General features: G+C 46.3%; 1 protein-coding gene across 5 annotated transcripts in view; it reads right to left on the bottom strand.

Moving 5' to 3' along the window:
* Nucleotides 1-20,209, bottom strand: part of Ankrd6 (ankyrin repeat domain 6) — a 148,162-nt gene that overhangs the window by 25,698 nt on the left and 102,255 nt on the right. For 4 of the 5 annotated variants that reach the window (XM_021160920.3, XM_029476792.2, XM_029476788.2 and 1 more), the window contains exons 3-4: nt 6,972-7,070; nt 285-383 (exon numbers count right to left, since the gene is read on the bottom strand). In XM_021160920.3, the coding sequence (XP_021016579.1) occupies nt 285-383; nt 6,972-7,070 (198 nt within the window). Of the gene's footprint in view, nt 1-284; nt 384-4,583; nt 4,902-6,971; nt 7,071-20,209 lie in introns of those variants that run through there. The other variant, XM_085839444.1, reaches the window with a different exon arrangement.

Here is a 20,209-nt window from a genome sequence, read left to right as displayed (position 1 = left end):
CTTAGAAGAAAGAAATGATTGGTTTTCTTTAGTTTTCTTCTTCAATAGCTAGAAATTTTAACCTGCTTGCTCATCTAAAACACTGAGCCCCTGAGGGTGCCTCTTCCTCTCTCTCTCACCTTCAGTTTTTAAGCACACACATCTGGAGTCCCAGATGTTCTTTCAGAGACATCTAGGTTGACCTCTCTGGTTGCCTGGGAGAGGGGTAGCATCCTGACCATTCCACAGTGAGTCAAGCCGGCTCCTCAGCTGACTGTGGAGTCAGCCCTTAACACCCCACTCACCTTGTCCTGTCTGTCCAGGGCACACCCCTCCCGGATAAGCGCTGTGAGGATCTCGGTGTTTCCCACCACAGTGGCCCGGTGCAAGGCTGTCTGGTCCCCCTACAAAACGACATAGAGGCAAGAACAACAGATATCTCTAGCAGTCCCATATCGCTCCTTCCTTAAGCCAGACTCTGGGGTATCTCTTATCTCCACCAGGAGGAGACTGGTTCCTTGCAGAAGGGCTGGGTCACCATGGGCAAGGCAAGCTTTGGGGTCCCTTTAGTAGAGAATGCACGCGGCAGAGCTATCTGTTCATAACCTGGGAGGGATCTAATGTCAATCGCAATAATAGCTGTCGGCCTCAGATCTACCTCTGAAGGAGAGCCAAGCTCTTTCTGGCTGCCTAGTGGAGACATGTCTGGGAGTCAGGATGCGTATGGCATACGGTTCAACCAGCAGCTCTTGCCATCCGTATTCCCTGCGAGGTCCTCGGGCCCAGATTACAGAGGATAATCACTCTCCACTTGTGACAGTTTAAGGGCCTCATGCTTTGATGACAGGTGTGTAATTTGTTCACTGATTTGCGCTAGCCCCAGAGCAACGTGGGGGTGTGAGGATCCCAGAACTGCAGCCTCCTACTGCATATTTCTGAGATGGCTCCTGCTGATTTATGCCCTGTTCTGACCCTTCCTCAGCAAGGCGGTTCCTGGGGTGATTGGTTTTTTTCTGCAGGCACCAAAGCAGAACTTGACTCTCCCCCACTAACTGTGGCAGAGAGGAGGAGGAAACGCCCCAGATAGTAACGAAGGGATCTGACCTCTGGGCTTCTAGGAACACAGTTCATCTCTGGCACACACTCAAGAGTCAAGTTACGGCAAAGTCAAGTCATGCCTGAGGTCCAGGCTTGAAAGGGGAGGTGGCTGAGCCATGTGGATAGTTTCAGGTAAAAATAATAAGCCGATGGCCAGGGGATCGGGAGAATGGGTTGTATATAGTTGTGCACTGATTGTAGGGCCTCAGGAACCTCACAGGAAAAGGCAGGACCAGGGTTCTCTTTCCTTTGGGATTCTATGATTCAGCTGATATAGTAAAATTTCCAGAGAGAGCACAGAGGGCCTCTCTCTCCTCTCTCCTCTCTCTCTCCCTCTCCTCTCTCTCTCTCTCTCCCTCTCTCTCCTCTCTCCTCTCTCTCTCTCTCCCTCTCCTCTCTCTCTCTCTCTCTCTCTCTCTCTCTCTCTCTCTCTCTCTCTCTCTGCCTCCCTGCTTGAGGATCATGGTGTGAGTTCATATGTGATCATGGTGGCTGATTCTGCCACCGCCAGCCCATCATGGATTCTACCCCCTCTGAAGCCATGAGCTCAGCTGAGTTTTATAAATTTGCCTTGGTCATGGTGTGTTAGCATGGCACTGAGGACTGAGACACGGCAGTGACCACCTGTTCTCGACCAGGTTTGATGCCTGCTCCAGAATCCAGAATCCCATCTGATACCACAACTGCAGTCAGAACCCATGGCTAGGGAAAGCTCCAGCTGTTGTTTTGCCTCGACAAGATGCGTTTCTCAATCTGCCTTCCAAATGATGTCTGTGCCTACAGACCAGTGCTGGGGTCTGCTTTGGTTAGAGAAGCTTTTTTTTTTTGCATTGGTCATTGGTGATGGCAGGCGCTCATAACTGGTCAAAGTACTTTGCAACTTTTTTTTATTTTTTATTTTACTATTTTTGAGACAGGTTATCTCTGTGTAGCCCTGGCTGTCCTGGAAGTTGCTCTGTAAACCAGGCTGCCATTGAATTCACAGAGATCCTCCTGCCTCTGTCTCCTAAGTCTGGAACTAGCAAAGTGCACCACCGTCTTTCAACTTTTTAATATTTAACATTATATAACTTGACACATTAGATAAAATTGCTACCAATTACAATTTAAGTCATAAGAAAACATCAGGAACAGGACTGTCCCCTTTACAAACTTTTCTCCCAGTTTACTTGACAATATAAGGGACATGTAGAGGGCCAGGGGAGTGTGTCAAGCCCCAGCCTGAGCCCCACGACCGTGGGTGACTGGCTCTGCTCTCAAGACTCATCCTTGAGGCCGTCAACTTTCATCACATTACTTGTTAGATTTGGACCGTTTTTCTTCCTGTTCACCCTCCAAGTGTCATACTTGGAGAGCATCCTTCCTGTGTGCCTTGTGGTAAGGAGGAGAATGTAACACTGAGAAGCAGCTGCCTGGAGATGATCTGGGCCGGGCATCAGGAAGGCTCTCCAGGCAGACTCATGCTCAATGCCCAAACACGTCAGATGGGATCAGATCCAGGGCTCAGCACTTTAAAATTCCACTAAAGTTTCTAAGACATCTTATTTCCCTACCAGATTAGTCATGGGTTTTCCTAAGATGGCTATAAAAAAAGATTGTTCTTAACAAGAAACTTAAGTTCAGATCTGACTCAGTCAGGTTCCCGACGTGAGAGGCCTTTTAATCATCCCACAAGTGACAGGCGTTCTGCCAAGCGTTCCTGGATCAATCGGAGTGACCTTTTTAGAAGAAACTTGCATTCCGTGTAAAGCGGGAGCAACATGCCCTAAGCACGCAGGTCTTGTCAAGTGAGCCCACGAAGGCCTCGACTCTCAGGTCAAATGTTTCACCGTATTCCATGAGCTGCTCAGGAAATAAAGAGCTGGTGCAGCTCTGGGCCAGCGGGGCACCATTGCTGGGTATGGCTTTGCTCACCTACGGAGGGCGTTGCTTCCTTTGAGACAACTTTCCTTTGCGAGGCTCTAACTTGAGAGAACCTTACTCTCGGGTTGTTCTTTTTTTTTTTTTTTTAATTTATTTATTATATGTAAGTACACTGTAGCTGTCTTCAGACACTCCAGAAGAGGGCGCCAGATCTCGTTATGGATGGTTGTTAGCCACCATGTGGTTGCTGGGATTTGAACTCTGGACCTTTGGAAGAGCAGTCGGGTGCTCTTACCCACTGAGCCATCTCACCAGCCCTCTCGGGTTGTTCTTAGCAGAACATTCCCAGAAGACTGTCAGGACTCCAGGAGAGCTGACAGTTGGGTGCCGCCGTGGGGAGAAGCTGTCCTAAGCCAGCCAGTCCTTCGCAGTTGCACCCATGACCAAGCATTCACGCCCCAGTCTAGCTGGAGTGCCACGGCTGAGAGCCTGGCTTTTTGCTGTCTCTGTGTGTGTTACCACTCTGCTCTTCATGGTGGGACAAACAGTGCTGTTCATGATGGCTAAACTGGCCCCAGAGGCCTCCTCCAATCTTAGAAGCTAGCCCTCTAATGTTACCAAGGTGAGAAAGAAAGGCTCTGAGAAGGACAAAATTCAGGGGTGGGGTGGGGTGGGCATGAGGGGGGGGGGGGCTGCCTACAGCCATATGTGGAACTTCTTACTCTCCAGAACAACACAGCTAAACCCAGACTCTCAGGTGAAGTACATTCAGTTACCTGAGAATCAATTCTTGGCTCCTACAAGATTAAACCTACTAATAAACTATAGCACATTATTATTATTATTTTAAATATACTACTAGCTACATGTCCTCTTCAAAACATAATACAAAGGCTGCACTTGACCTACAAATGGACCCACACAGCAACTCTGACATAACCCTGCTTGAAGAGGATCTGTATTAACTAGGAAACTCTGACACTGAAGAAAAGCTACCTCTCTCAACATACTTTCTCAATATTCCCTCAATGTTTATTGACCCCTAACTAGTTCTCTTGTTATATTGATAAGCCTCACCTGGGACGGCTAGCTAATTCAAATTGCAAAGCCTCATTCCCTTTACGGCAAGCTGCCACCAGCTTTTGAAGCCAGTTAACCTCAGCACTGGTCTCCAAATGGAGCTGGTGTCCCCGTGAGGCTGGGGCTGCCTCACTCTGCAAGCCGAGAGAACGGCATAGAGGCCAGTCCCTAAGTCACCCAGGATCTATTTGTTGAATGACTAACTGAGAAGAAGCAAAGGACGAAACTGCCGGGAACTAGAAGGCGCAGCAACACCGCAGTTGGCACTCTGATCTGGAACATACCGACCTGCTAGCACAACAGTGTGGACTGCCCGCATTCGACTTCCCCGAAGTTTCAGGGTTTCTCACTGCAGAGCATCTGAACCTGAGGCCTAAATCTTTGTTCTGAAATATTTTGATTTCTGTCTCCTATACAGTGAAAAGCACTGAGGGTTCCAAGCTCATGAAAGCAGCCCTGGTCGTGCAGAGCACACCCCGTTTGGCAGGAAGCCCCCAGGGGCCCAAGCAAGCACGCTGCGAGCAAGCCCTATACCAGGTAGGCGCGCAAAGCACAGGGCTGACCTCTTCTCTCTCAGATCTTCTAGGGTCCTTCCTAGCCTTTCTTCTCTGCTTTCTCTGATTTTTGTCTTCCTTCACGCTTTTTACCTTGGCCACAGGATCCTGGACTATTTCTGGGGTAGGAGTCATGTGCTTACTCATTGACCAATCAGAGATGGCGTTTGAGCTCCACTGAACGTTGATAGGATTAGTGGGAAACAAGACAGAATTTGCTCCCGGAGTTGCAGATTCTAAAGAACTGGTTTCCAAGGGTTGAAACTCATAATAATCCCACTCCAGGCCACTGAAGGTCATTCTTCCTCTAATTCTCAGATATTATCATGCCATAAAGATCAGTATCTGCAGAATATGAAGTTTGAAGTAAATATTTATAAAGTCAGCATTGTGTGCGTCTATCCACCTCCCAGATAGGGAACTTCTAAAGTGACACGCCCCTCCATGGTTAGGTCCATCGCTCTTCTTTAATGATAATAAAGCAATTTATTTGCATTCTTGTAGCTTTTTCAACAGGCGTGGTCAGTACACAGGAATCAGGCAACATCAGTCCTGCCTCCAGTTATCACGCTGTCATTACGTTGTCCAGTGTTTTATATTCTATGGAGAAGCGAGGCATGCACTGTACAGAGCAGGAGAGGTTGAAATAAGAGCAGTGTGTTATCTAAACACAGGACTGCCTTTCCTTCTGCCCTGGCTCATCAGGGCTGTGCTGTGAGAATTCATGCCTGCTGTTTTCCTTTCCATACCAGAAACATCACCCAGTGTCTGCCCCGTGAGATCACAGCAAGCCTCAGACTCAGGACCCGAGAACCGATATTTGGTTGGGATAGGCTGGCATGCCTGGCATTGTGCCCTCGACACAGCAGCAGGCAAGAACTTTAATTATCAAAGAGAAGCCTAGATTATTCCAACATGCTTGTACCAGCTACTCAAGGCCCCACCTTTCCTCTGATCATTTATTTACACCCCCTCCCTGTATTTTCCACCTGTCCTCTAAGGAGACGATATGGGTCAGGAATGCTATTTTTGGCTATAGTGTAGAAAAATTAAGTGTTATCACCCAAGACAAAAATCAAAAGCTTTAAGCTAAATCAGCATTTACCAGAATAACACCCTTAGTGACCTAGTAGGCTTCAGATATAACCAGAGATGTATATGATACACTGATAAATCCTCTGCCCATGCAATAAAAACCAGCCCACACACCTGCTTGCCTGCTTGCTTGCCTGCCCATAGGTAAGGTCTCACAACATCCAAGGCTAGCCTCAAACCTGCTGTGTAGCCAAGTCATTTGTGAATTGTGTTTGTCAGATTTTAGGATACTGAACAGCGTTGCAAGGGATATTATAGCTGGTGTTGCTAAAAGTGAATCTGGAAAAAGTTCAGACTCTGTAAGATGCTGTTTTACTCACAGGACTTTTATTTGTCAGAATTCTACTTTGGTGAGCGGGCTCAGTGGTTGAGAGTACTATAAGGGTGAGTTTGATTCCCAACACCCACAGCTCTCCCATGGCAGTTCACAACCATATATTATTTGCAAATAACTCCAGTTTCAAGGAATCCAATGTCCTCCTCACCAGGCATGCCGGGTTGCAGAGATACATATGCAGGCAAAACACCCAGAATAATATAAAAAAGAAAAGAGTTGAACCACTTTCTGAAAATAGTTCCCAATCACACTGCCATAAGGTTTTCTCCAAATAACTCATTGGAGGGCAATTTACACGACCACTCCTCAAAGACTCCACCTCACCAAAGATGCAAGAGAACAGGGCTCTGTGCTGTGCAGTCCCACTTATCCAGTGCTCATAGACGCAGACCTGACACGTGATGTTAGAGGCCCCAGGGTGAGTCCTGTCCTGGTCTATCCCCGAGCTGATGGAATCACATCTCAGTAATACCACAGGACTCTTCCTAGAGGCCTTGTTCGTGCATTCTAAATCCCGACTCCCCTTTTAGTTGGAATGGAACTTCCAACTAAAGGAAACTATAAGAGAAATTAAGATTAAAGGGGGCTGGGGGAGGGGAACAGGTTTAAGATTCACCCTTGCTTCAGCAGTAAATGTGGTCGAACATACATCTAGTGGGTCTTTCCCACTGCCGGAGTATGTCCTTTGTTCTAAGACAGGTTACAGGTCTTAGAGACTGCGCTCAGATGCTAATGGGGTGATAGGGACCCAAAGTGGAAGAGTCTCCAGCAAACTAGAATGGGTCACCCAGCAGGTATTCTCAAGAATGCTTCTCCCAGAACAGGTTTGACTAGAGCCAAAACCCTCCTGGCATTCTTCCACCCTCCCTCCTCATATTGCCAGCAGCATCGGCACTGCATGGAGGGATGCTGCTGCAGGCAAGTTCCGTGCCAACCTTGTTCCGGGAGGGAATGACGCCACTTACATCATCTTGCACATCGAGGTCACAGCCAGCCTTCAGCAAAATCTGCACCACAGAAAGATGACCCTTATTGGCAGCGAGGTGCAAGGGGGTCCGGCCATGCTGTTAATATAAAAGAAATGATTGGTTTTAGAATAAGATAACCCCAAGCAGGCAGGACACTAGAGCAAAGATGACACACCAGCTTTTAGGAACAACCCCTGCCCCTAACCCAAGTTGTTCTTTGGCTCTGGCAGGGGATTCTCAACCAATTTATCCAGAATTGAAGTTGCCTTGGCTAACTTTGGCCAGGGCTACATAGTGAGACCCTGTCTCAAAACAACAACAACAGCAGCAACAACAACAACATATGTTTTAAAAAAGCAAAGATTTCCCTTAGTGCATAATTTTTTACATTTTTAATTTTATTTATTTATTTATTTATTTAATGTATGTGAGCACACTGTCGTTCTCTTCAGACACACCAGAAGAGACCATCGGATCCCATTACAGATGGTTTTGATCTATCATGTGGTTGCTGGGAATTGAACTGAGGACCTCTGGAAGAGCACTCGCCATCTCTCCAGCCTCTCCACATCTATATTTTTAAGCACCAAGTAAGTGGTGAAATGTGGGGGGTTTTGCCCTCCTGTTTTGGTGCTAATAACGCAAGGTGGGAAACGGCTGTGACCAAGAATCCGAGAGGATCCTGGGTGGAAGACAAACCCACTCATCAGCTCCTGAAGAGCTAGTCAAGAACTCCATCAACTTAAAAGCCTCTGCCTCCTCTTAAAAACAGATCTTAAAATTACAAAAGCAACCATTTAAAAACAGAGCATATTAAGATCCACATACCTGCCAACTATTTAAAAACAAAAAACAAAAATTCAGAGACTCCATTGCTGTTCCTTCCAGACCTCCTTGTGGCCACTAAGAACTAACCTTTCTTATGAACTTGGTATTTATCTATCCTCTGCCTTGCGTTACACTGCCACTTCCTGTTTACTGCCAGAGGCAGCATACAGATTATTGTTCCAAACCTATGGCAGCATGTAAGGCTACAGAGTATCCATCGGCTTTCCTTGTAATTGTGTTTGTGGTTGGGTGTTGGCTCAACATTCTATTATGGTGATGTACATTGTTCCCATTTCCCACTTGGTATCCAGCCATCCCCTGTGGACTGCTGTGAGGGCTGAAGTTATGTTTTAAGTTGAAATAACTGCCTAAGAGACCTATAAACAAAAATGCCTCTAACCTGTAAGTTCCACTTGCCCAAGGACGGCTAACTTCCTGGAAGGTTGGGGCTGTTGTTTATGAGATAATAAGCCATAGGTTTTCACTTCTATAAACAAGATTGGCTGCCCCAAGTGCACGGGATGTGCTTGATCACAAAAGGTGGGAGGTACTCAGACAATAGGTTCATCAGGATATGTGCTTGCCCAGTTAGACAAAGGTGAGATGGTAGCTTTGTGGGTTTTGCCTTTATTAGCCTAGAGTGATTTGGTGCCACACTCTGGGAGTCCTGTGTATGGACCTGACCAGTGTCTCTCATCCCGGTCAGGATTTAATATTTGGCTCAAATCTTAGAGTAGTGGTCTGATTCTAGCCCAGTAGGATTAACTCCACTGAGATGGGATTCTCAGCCCTGTGGCTAAGTTACAGGGAGAATCAGTCCCTTGTCTGTAACTGTGATAAGTTTGTGGGGTCCCATGGTACATGGTACCCCAAAGCAAAGGTCTGCTGAGTGTGCATTAGCTTCTGTTCAGGGAACTCACTCTGTCAAACTCCTGACTCTCCAGGCTCTATTGGAGACATCCTGTTTTCCCTCAGCATTTACTATGAGGGAAAGTTTAAGTGACTATGGCTGGCATTTGAGAAAAAGGGACTAATGTATCCAGCCGTTCTCACTGAGAACCCACTGCCCTCATTGATATTCTAGTGGGATAAACATGTTTATGATCCCGATAAAGCACCAGTTAGCCATGATAACCAACCGTGGAGAAAAACCACAGACAAAAAAAGGATTTTAATTCCAAGCCATGAAATCCAATCAAAACAGTAGAATGAGTCTGGAAAGAAAGAGGCCAGAGCATGCTTTAAAATTAGAATTCTTAATTAAGGGACAAAGTTACTCCCAAGAACTAGGCTACCAAAAAAAAAAAAAAAAAAAAAAAAAAACCAACTTCACAAAAAAGGCAAGGTCATAAATGAGACAAAGGATTGACCTTTCTCTCCTAGGCAACTGCTGCTTCACCTTGACCCTTTCCACAAGGCACAGTGCCCAGATGGAGGGTTTCATTCATTGGGTTCAGGCTCAGACTCCAACTGTCATTGTATGTCCTTATCCATGACCTCGTATCTCAACGCTGACTAAGGGACCTTCACAAAGTTTTCTAAGGCATTCTGAATCTCAGCATAGCTCATCATCACAGGGCTGAGGGGATGTGTGTGCTGTAAGGAAATAGACACTGCAGCCAAATACAACAAGTGCCTTCAACAAGAGAAGTGGCAGAGAACAGGCGTGGGGGACTGCCTGGAAAAAAGCCGGACCCAGAGACAGAGCCCAAGGAGCTCTGCGGACATTCCTGCCAGCACCTACCTATTCCCGAAGGGTACGGAGGATAAAAGGTTTGTCTAAGCGAGCACAGCCAGAAGACAGGAGGACATGGCATGGCAGTTCCTCTGTGGAGCCTAATGTCTGCATGAGAGTCCAGCCCTAAGGCTCCTGTGCCAGTGGCCATCCTCAGTGGGATGGCCTCTGGGGCAGGTGAGTCTCACAACGGGGATAAATGTTTTGTAGATAGGACAGGGGATGGCACAGTGCCACACGGGTGCTGACACCCTGATTTGGACTTCACAGTTTCCAGAACTATGAGAAGCAAAAGTCTGCTGCTTGGGCAGTCAGCCTACAGCTGCTTCTTTCAGACACTGGAATGGACTAAGATAGGCTCACACCAGATCACATGCGTGAACGCACCCAGAAATGCAATGTCCCTGAAATGCAGACATGTCCTAATCCAAGGTCATCAGAGAGGTCTTGTGAGACCCCGGCTTAAAGCATTTCTCCCTGAAAGGTAGAGCCCCTAAAACATTTCCCCAAGCTTGTTTTCCTTGATCTTTAAAAATACAGCTATAGGGCTGGTGAGATGGCTCAGCGGGTAAGAGCACCCGACTGCTCTTCCGAAGGTCCAGAGTTCAAATCCCAGCAACCACATGGTGGCTCACAACTATCTCGTAACGACCTCTGACTCCCTCCTCTGGAGTGTCTGAAGACAGCTACAGTGTACTCACATATAATAAATAAATAAATAATAAATCTTTTAAAAATCCATCTTTAAAATAAAATACAGCTAGAAAGAAGCTCTTTGTTCTCTATAGCCAGCAAAAAGCCTTTTTGTTTCTATACTTTACAACCAGAGATGCCTGCCTTCCTGTGCCGAGGACACGGAGATAAAACTTCAGAAAGAACTCACTCCCTACTCCTGCCTTGTAAATTTCACCAAGGACACCGGAAGAGAACTCTCCTCCCAACTCCTCCCAACTCTTCCCAACTCCTCAGCTAGCTGTTAAAAGCGCCCTACTGTCACTGCTTGGGGTCGAACTCCCCTGCCCTGCTAGGTGCGAGGGGTTTGTTCTCAGCTAGCTGATAATAAAATCTCTTGTAGTTTGCATCAGGTGTGGTTTTCTCTCGGGACACTGGGGTGTTGGCCAGCTCATCCCGGGACTTGAGCGGAGGCCCAGCATCGGGGGTCTTACAGTCTCAGTCAGATCCAGCAATGCCTGGTGATTTCGTGTAGGACAATTACCTAAGCCTGCTTTCTCATCTGTGAAACAGGAGCAGACTCCACACCTACACACATTTGACATAAGAATGAAGTACAATCCTCCATCTCGTGTGGGGCTCCCTACTGTTGCTGTCTGTCAGCCCCCAAGCTAAGGAAGTCCCCAACTGCTGTGCCTCTTGGACAGACACCCCTATACCTTTACCACAGCAAAGCGTGGTGAGCTAGTCACACTGTCCTATGGGTTTGGATGAAGAGACAGACTCTCATTTTCAAGGCTTCCATTCATCAGTCCCTCCCCTTCCAGAGCATCCTGAATCCAGCTGGGGTGTGATCTCCTGAAAGAACTGCCTCCCATGAGTGATGAATCAGGTTGACACTGGGTGGTGGGAAGGTCATATGTAAGTGGCCCAGGACTCCTGGAGCACAGGGACACTGCAGCAAGTTCCATGATACTGATGTTTTAGTTAGGGTCTTATTGCTGTGAAGAGATACCATGACCATGGCAACTCTTATAAAGGCAAGCATTTAATTAGGGCTGGCTTACAGGTTCAGACATTTAGTCCATTATCATCATGGCAGGAAGAGTATTAGCACGAAGGCAGACATAGTTCTTGAGAACATTCTGATTAGCAAGCAATAGGGAGTAATTGTGAGCCAATAGACCTGGATTGACCTTCTGAGACCTCATACTTCCTCCAACAAGGCCACACCTCCTAATAGTGCCACTCCTTGAGTCTATGGGGGCCATTTTGATTCAAACTGACACAGCTAGATTGACTTTAGGAGATTCAAGGATGGATCTGCCCTCAGGGGACATGTTGGCTTCCCGAGCCACTAGAGCAGATGCAAGCACACAAGGGGGGCTTCTCTGAGAAATCTCTCGGTACTTACTTAATTCCTGTGCTGGCCTCTGGGAGGGCTCAGCAATAGCAAAAGCAGCCGGAAGCTGTCAGGACTGGTGGGGAAGGAACCATAAGCAGGGAAAAAGACTGTGTAGAATGGAATGCTATGAAGACGTGTTGATACATTAGTATCATAGATTTTAACCTAGTATCCTCAGACAAGCCTGACTCAGCCTAGACCATCAGATCCACAGAGAACAAGGAAGATAAGAGCAAAGAGAGCGAGCGGCAGCAGATGCCTGCTACACTGAAGATACTTTGTTAAGAACCTCACACCTGTTAGCTCATTCGGTCCTCCAACTCTGTAAGGTAGACACTATCAAACCCATTTTACAGACGAGGAAGCAAGGCATAAAGAGACTCTCACTTGTTCTAGAAATAGAAACTCAGCCCTTGAAGCCTTCTGACCATACCCCCATGCTCTGATTTACCCATACACGGCCTGTGTGTGTGTGTGTGTGTGTGTGTGTACGCGTGAGCATATGCGTATGCACTTTTCTATTGGTGTTATAAACACCATGATCAAAAACTAACATTAAGAGCTTATTTTACATTTCCATGTCTAAATCCATCATTAACGAAAGGCAGGGCAGGAAACTGAGGTAGAGACCATGGAAGAATACTGCTTATTGGCTTGTTCCTCATGGCTTGCTCAGCCTGCTGTCTTACACATCCTAAGAACACCTACCCTAGAGGTGGCACCACTTTTCATATCAACCATTAATCAAAACACTGTCCCACAAACTTGCCTATTGACCAATCTGATTCAGTCAGTTGCTGACCCAAGCTTGTGTCAAGTTGTCCAAAAACAAAATAGCACAGGGGGTTTCGGCAGTGGAGAAGAGAGGTCTGTGTCTGGCTTTTGGAGTGCTCCTGGGTTCTTGAATGCTGTGCCCAGATCCTTTGGAGCTCTTAGATAGACATCACCTGGTTTCCTCAGCTCTGAAAGCACAGAGAGAGATTTTCTCTTTCTCCATACTATGAACACCTTCTGGGGAGCTTAGCTGTGATGCCTGACCAGCTCCTTCCTGCAAGGGTTTCCAATCAGCGTCAGGACCCATCTACCAGTTCTCAGACAATCTTCTTGGGTGATCGATCTATGACAGGTGGGAACATAGGAGGAGACGAGGGGCAGGGCTAAGTTTCTAAGGAGTGTCCCTGTGGCTAAACCTGCCAGCCTGGCCTGCCCGGGTGAGAGGGATTCTTCTGGCTGCCCTTTCCTTGGTGCCCACATAATTGTCAACAGTGCATAACACTGAATCAGTACATTTCTTAGGCATGCTGTGGCGGTTATATCCACAAGCCTCATAAAACTATGCAGCTCCTTGTAGCAACGGTACATCTCATGCCAGTAGTCCTTCCTCTCCCCTGGGCTTCAGCATCTCCTGGAGGACTAACTGCAACATAGACAGCTTGGTGTCTTGCCAGAGTTCCTGATTTGGCATCTGGGTAGATCGTAATAATCTGCATTCCTAATAACCCTAAGGTGGATGCTAAGAGTGCTCACTTAACCCGCTACTTCTGAGCCCTACCACGATTTAGATGTACCTATAATCTTTTTGTTTGTTTGTTTGCTTTTGTTTATTTTTCCAGACAGGGTTTTTCTGTGTAGTCTTGGCTGTCCTAGAGCTCGCTCTGTAGACCAGGCTGGCCTTGAACACACAGAGATCCACCTGCCTCTGCCTCCTGCCTCCCGAGTGCTGGGGGTAAAGGCGTGCGCCGCCACTGCCCAGCTCCTGTAATCTTTCACAAAGATGCATTTACTTTCACGTGTACGAGCGTTTGCCTGCATGTACATAGGTGCCTGGTGCCTGTGGCGTCCAGAAGAAGTTGTTCTATCCCCTGGAACTGGAGTTACTGGTGGTTGTGAATGATGCAAACTAAACCTTAGCCGTCTACAAGAGCATCAAGTGGTTTTAACCACTGAGCCATCTCCTGGGCCCCAAGTTACCTATAATCTTTTAATAAATCTGAAACATGCTGAGCAGTGGTGGCGCACGCCTTTAATCCCAGCACTTGGGAGGCAGAGGCAGGCGGAATTCTAAGTTCAAGGTCAGCCTGGTCTACAAAGTTAGTTCCAGGACAGCCAGGGCTACACAGAGAAACCCTGTCTCGAAAAACCAAACCAAACCAAACCAAAACAACAATAACAAACAAAACAAAACAAAAACAAAGAAAAAAAAAACAAAACAAAAAAAGAAACAATACCACCAAAGGGTTAAAATCTATCAATGTTATGTGGGATTCTGAGAGAGTATTTCTAGAATTTCCGGTGATCCTAGTGTGCAGGTGGAGTGGTGACCTGTCTGACCCCTCTGAAGCTACTTACTGGTTCCCAGGATGAGCCACCACAGGCCAGGAGAGTGAGAGGTGTACCCCTCATTTCTCCTTCATCCAGCCAAGGTGAGATAAAGGCTCAGGCTGCCTCACTTCAGGCAGCCAAAGAGTAAACACAGGCTGGAGACACTGTCAACGATTCTGGGCACTGGGTGTGATGGGCATCTACAGAGCTGATGCATTGGGACACCAGAGTGTCACCCTTCCAGCAGATAACCCATAAATTATACCCACTGGTGATTAGAAAGGGAAGCAAAGTGATCCCTGCCCTCCCGTGAGCGAAGCAGGGAGGGCTGACAGAGACATTCTAGGAGGAGGAGTCCCCCTGAGATAGTGGTCTACCAACAAGGATGACACAGACAGGTAGCCAAGGCAAACTAAACATCAAAGGAAGCCATGTCTTCCCCTGAGTGTTCAGGCGAGGATGCTGAGGACTCTTTGAGAAGGTCCAGGCCTCGAGTGACTCAGGGTCACTTGAGAACCACAACTATAGAAAAAGGTCAAAGAAGATTCTATTGTCCCCAAAGCCTCCCAAAGTCTGGATGGTGGGTCACACATGACTCGGGTCACACATCCACACAGGCTACAGCTCCTGCAGGTGTTATTACTAACGGACAGACTTTCTGAGCCGCACTGCAGCTTCGTGAGTGGCCTGGACATTCTACCAGCACACTTAAGAGGGTGAGGTACATGGGTGCTGGCTGTCACTCAGTCATTCCAGCAACACGGCTTCACTCAATGATATCCATCTGCCCAGAGCCACACAGAGCTCTAGGGAGATTAAAAACAACATATGGTCTACAATTCTCCAGAGCTTTGTCTACTTGGACAAGTGACATATCACATCGAAACCAGACCAGAGGTGACAAAAAAGCAGAAAGACTAAAGAACTGTGTAATAACAGGACAAAATGTAATGGAACAGATGGTGACTCCTGACCAGGAAACAACAGCCATTTAGAATAACAATAATACCAGTAATTTGGAGAGATCATTTGAAGCATATTTTTTAGTAATCAATTATTTCTAATAATTAGATTTCATTAATGAAAAAAAAAATCTTTTTGTGGTGACACAGTAATCTTCATACTTCAGCTTTCCTTAAAAGTTCCCATCAGCAAAGTGACTAAAAATGGCTTATGGAATTTAATTGGCTGCTCAGGATTGTATTATCTCCTACAAGTACACAGGATGCTAAGCGATGACATCATCGGCACACGCCCTTCAAAGGGAGGTACTCGACTACTCTTCAATGGACTGATGCACCAGTGGACGTCACATGGTGACCCAGCACAGGATATACTATATATGGAGGATAAGGGCCATCTTTTTAGGGCAATGAGAGTCTCTGTCCTTTCAGCAACTGTCAATAGGAAGTTTTCCTCCTTTAATTTGTTGGCATAATGGTCCCTGAAATTCTCCCTGCATTCCTGGGACAACCCTGTCTGTTTGCATGGCCTTCCTCTCTCAGTGGAGCTGTATTCTAGTAAGATGAAGAATTTCAGAGGTGCTGAGAAAGAGTAAGAACTCCTTATGCTGGCCTGGGCATCAAGGCTCACATCTGCATAGACCCAGAACTTGGAAGGTAGACCAGAACTACTGGGAATTGCATGGGAATTAGACCATCTATATGGTCTGTTGCTTCTAGGGTCAACGTTTTTGTGTGTGATTGTTTTATTGTGGAAAATTATAGACAACATAAACATTTATTTTGTTACCTAGTTTTAAGTGTATGATTCAGAGGCAGAAAATGGATTTGTAGTGTTCCACCATCATGACTGCCATCCATGTGTAGGTTGGTTTTCAGCCTGTATGCTTCTGTGTTCCCTTTCTCTCCCTACTGTGGTGGCTGGAATCTCCAGGATCGTGCAGGATGGGAGTGGCCTCAGAAGGAAAGTGTTTTCTGTCTCATCTTGAAGCCCGACCTCAACAGAAGGGTTCATTTTGTTGCACTGTTTTTTCTCAAGATGTCCTTTGCCTTACCAAGAAAACCCTTGATTTCTGAATTGCTGGGTTGGGAATAAAATGTTGTCAAATGCTTTTTCTTTTTTAATAAAGATTTCATTTATTTTTATTTTACATGTATGTATGTTTTGCCTATAGGCACACATATACATAGTGTGTATATATACATATATGTCTGCATATATATGTATATATATATATATGAATATGATACAAATTATGTACATGTCTGAATATTTCTGTGTACTATATGTACCAGTGCTGAAGGAGGCCAGAAGAAGGCATTAGAGTAACTGTCTGGAACTGGAGTTACAGACAGTTGTGAGTCATCATGTGAGTGCTGGGAACTGAACCCAGGTCCTCTGGAAGAATAAGTCCTCTTAAATGCTGGGCCATATTTCTAGCCTCTAAATGCATTTTTCTACATCTGCTGATATGATCATTAAGTCTTTAATCAGTATCCTTTGGGAACTGGCTCCAGGACCTCCAAGGGTACTAAATGCAGATACTTATGACCCATACCAAAAAAAAAAAAAAAGGCATAATACAGGCACACAATCGTCAAACCCTTCTGGTATACTGCAGACTGCCGCTATCTAGACTATAATACCAACGATAAACAGTGCAGATGCTATGTAAATAGTTGCTGTGCTGTTAATGGCACAAATAGAATGCCATGTTCAGTGCATGTTACAAGTACATTTTTTGTGGTTGTTACTACTGTATTTTGAGATAGTGTCTAACTATGTAACACTGGCTGGTCTGGCACTTACTATGTAAACCAGGCTGGCCACCAACTTACAGAGATTTGCCTGCTTCTGCCTACTAAGTACTGGAATTAAATTCATGTGTTGGGGCTGGTGAGATGGCTCAGTGGGTAAGAGCACCCAACTGCTCTTCCGAAGGTCAGGAGTTCAAATCCCAGCAACCACATGGTGGCTCACAACCATCCGTAACGAGATATGACTCCCTCTTCTGGAGTGTCTGAAGACAGCTACAGTGTACTTAGATATAATAATAAATAAATAAATCTTTAAAAAAAAAATTCATGTGTCACCATAGCCAGCTTCAATTTCTTTTTCTCATTTCCTCTATGTTCTCTTAAACTTTTTACAAATAAATGAAGATACTACAAGGCTTAAAGTCTCATCTAGAGATGAGGATAATTTATAGTTTCAAACAGTGTTTCCACCTTCAGTAGGCTGAATCCACAGATGTGGATCCTGAGAATAAGAAGGGACAACTATACAGTTTAGTCTGTCATGAACCAAGTGTCTGGGGCTCCCCCAGAATCCAGACGCTGACGCTCTTTAGCCCTGAGTGCAATAGTGTATGCAGACGGGACCTCTGCGGGGTAAGTGATATCAGATGAGGTCTTCAGGTAGGTCAATGGTATCAGCAGCCTTTGAAGAACGGAGACTTCCCACTCTGCTCTGAGCTTGTGAGGACAGAGAGAAGGTGACCATCTACAAGGCAGAAAGAGCCCTCACCAGGAACCAAATCCACAGTTACCTCGATCTTCACATCACCCTCAATGGAGAGAAACAGCTCTTTTGTTTCACAGTACAAACATGGCCTGACTAGAACCCCTGGGGCTTTGTAGTCTATCCTTCTACTGACAGGCCTGCAAGCTTGAAGTAAACTCTTGATCGCTGTATAGGATTCTCTTTCCATATCGCTGTTTTCGATAGAGACAGGGGCTATACACAAACCAGGCTTAACCACCACCCATTCAACCACATACCCTATATCATTGACTTAGAACAGCCTAAAACATACAACAGCTAACCGGGAGAAGCAATGCGCCTGCTGAGGAAGGAATTTCAGCCTCTAAACATGCTCCTCAATCTATTTTCTGAGGTTGCCACAGATGTAAAGAAGGAAGACAGAACAAAGAAGGTCTCTGAGAACTCCTCAGCACCCACCCACAACCACCACCACCACTACCACCACCACCACCACCACACCCACCACACCCACCCACCCCATCAGTTCTGGCCAGACGCCCCCAGGGCAGCTCAGAGCTGGGGAGGCAGTGTTCCTCTTGGCATCTTTATTGTCTAACACCTGCCAAGCACAAGTTGGCAGGTTGCTGCTTTGGGAATCTTACAGTGTGCTCAGGATTGGCTTACATTTGTTCAGAAAGGTACAAGTACTAGGGAGGACTTTAAAATTGTGACACTCGGGCTGGTGAGATGGCTCAGTGGGTAAGAGCACCTGACTGCTCTTCCGAAGGTCCAGAGTTCAAATCCCAGCAACCACATGGTGGCTCACAACCATCCGCAATGAGATCTGGCGCCCTCTTCTGGAGTGTCTGAAGACAGCTACCGTGTACTTATATATAATAATAAATAAATCTTTAAAAAAAAATAATAATAATAAAATTGTGACACTCAAACTGAGCCACAACATGTAACGTAACATGTAGAGTAGTTAGGACCCATCAGGCACATTGCTGAAACGGCTCAGTTTAAAGGGGCTCACCATGCAACTTAGCAACCTGAGTTGGCTCCTGGAAAGGTTGGAGAAGAGGACAGGATTGGTAGGGGCTGGAGAGATGGCTCAGTGGTTAAGAGCACTGACTGCTCTTCCAGAGGTCCTGACTTCAATTCCCAGCAACCACATGGTGGCTCACAACCATCTGTAATGGGACCCGATGCCCTCTTCTGGTGTGTCTGAAGACAGCTACAGTGTACTCAGAAACACTAAAATAATAAATCTTTAAAAAAAAAAAAGGGATAGAATCGGTAAAGTTATCGTCTGACCTTCACATACATGCCGTGACACCCATCACTGCCCACCCCCCACATCATGAATTTGCCCACAAGAAATAAATAAAGCATTTAAAGACCTGTTGCTTGGGAGTTTAGGACCTACATGGTTTGGGGGAATTGCATGGTACTTCTTGAGGCTACTGAACACTTAGATGTGTAGATGGAGGCTTTCTATGCAGTCTTCTGAGGCAGTGACTTAACACTGTGGAGAGGAGATGCATGGCCTCCTACGGAACACCAAGGCAGTAGCTCATCTCTCGACCAGGCCTGTCCAGAGCTGGAAAGCAAACAAGGCCACCTCCAGCCCCACAGAGTGCCACTTAACTAAGCTCTACTACTACTGAGGGTACCCAGCCCAGAAAAGCCAAGGAGGGTCCATTTCCTAGGTCCTGGGGCTTGTTCTCCTCAGTCACAGTACAGCTCTTCAAAGGCCCAGGCAGAGGGTTAAGCCAGCCCCTTCATGTAAATTCTTACAGCATACCCCCAATTTGAGCGGTCCTCATCCAGTCTAAGAGGTCATCATCTCTCTCTCCTCCCTCTAGAGAGCATCTCCTGAAGGTGTGTAAATACCTTTGCTAGAAGCACGAGTCCCCTTGATGTCTGCATTATCAGGAGCCTTAGAAGAGTAAGGGAGTGGTTATCATTCCATTACTGACCAGATACTCTTCTGGGCTTTTTCCCATAGGCAAGCTACATAAGAATTCACAGTACATACTGCACTACCATGACTGAAGCATCTATAAGGGCATTGGGCATTCAGCATATCGGTATTTCGTGTTATTTGTCAAGCTCCACAGACTGTGTAATCCATGCACATAGAAGAGAAGTTTCCAGAGCACAGTGTATTCTCCTCCTGAATGCTTGGGAATCCCCCAAGCCCGGGCCATATCCCAGAGTCTCTTGAATCATACCTGGCCCAGCCTTTTTTTAAAGGCTGTCCAAATGTTCCTACCTGCAGCCAATCTGGAGAACCACTGACCCAAAGGAAATTCTGAGGACAATGAACTCCAGTGGGGACACGGTCATCATACTGATTGTAACTATGTCTTGTTTTGTTTTGTTTTTGTTGTTTGTTTTTCGAGACAGGGTTTCTCTGTGTAGCCCTGGCTGTCCTGGAACTCACTTTGTAAACCAGGCTGGCCTCGCACTCAGAAATCCACCTGCCTCTGCCTCCTGAGTGCTGGGATTAAAGGCGTGAGCCACCACGCCCGGCTGATTGTAACTATGTCAACTGAGCCTTTTCCTCCTATGTAAGCACTGTGCCTGGATTACCTCACTTCACTGAAGGACTCCCGGCTACTTCACACACAGGAAGTGAAGGCTTGAGAAGGTTAGCAAGCTCGCCAGGCTCACAGAGAAGGTGATGTGATTCCTTTTCTGCATGCTTAATAGAAATTGGGAAAGACTTTCAGATGGGTAACAAACACTGTAGACCCCAGCCCACGCCCCATGTGGGCACAGGAAGCAGTTCTGCTTTCCAGTTGTAAATAGATGGCAAAG

This window comes from Mus caroli, unplaced genomic scaffold (genome assembly GCF_978045245.1).
Source record: "Mus caroli unplaced genomic scaffold, Mus_caroli_1 scaffold_6, whole genome shotgun sequence".
In the NCBI taxonomy this organism is placed as follows: Eukaryota; Metazoa; Chordata; class Mammalia; order Rodentia; family Muridae; genus Mus; species Mus caroli.
Note: the sequence above shows the minus strand (reverse complement) of the source record. Positions and strands in the feature narration are given on the sequence as shown.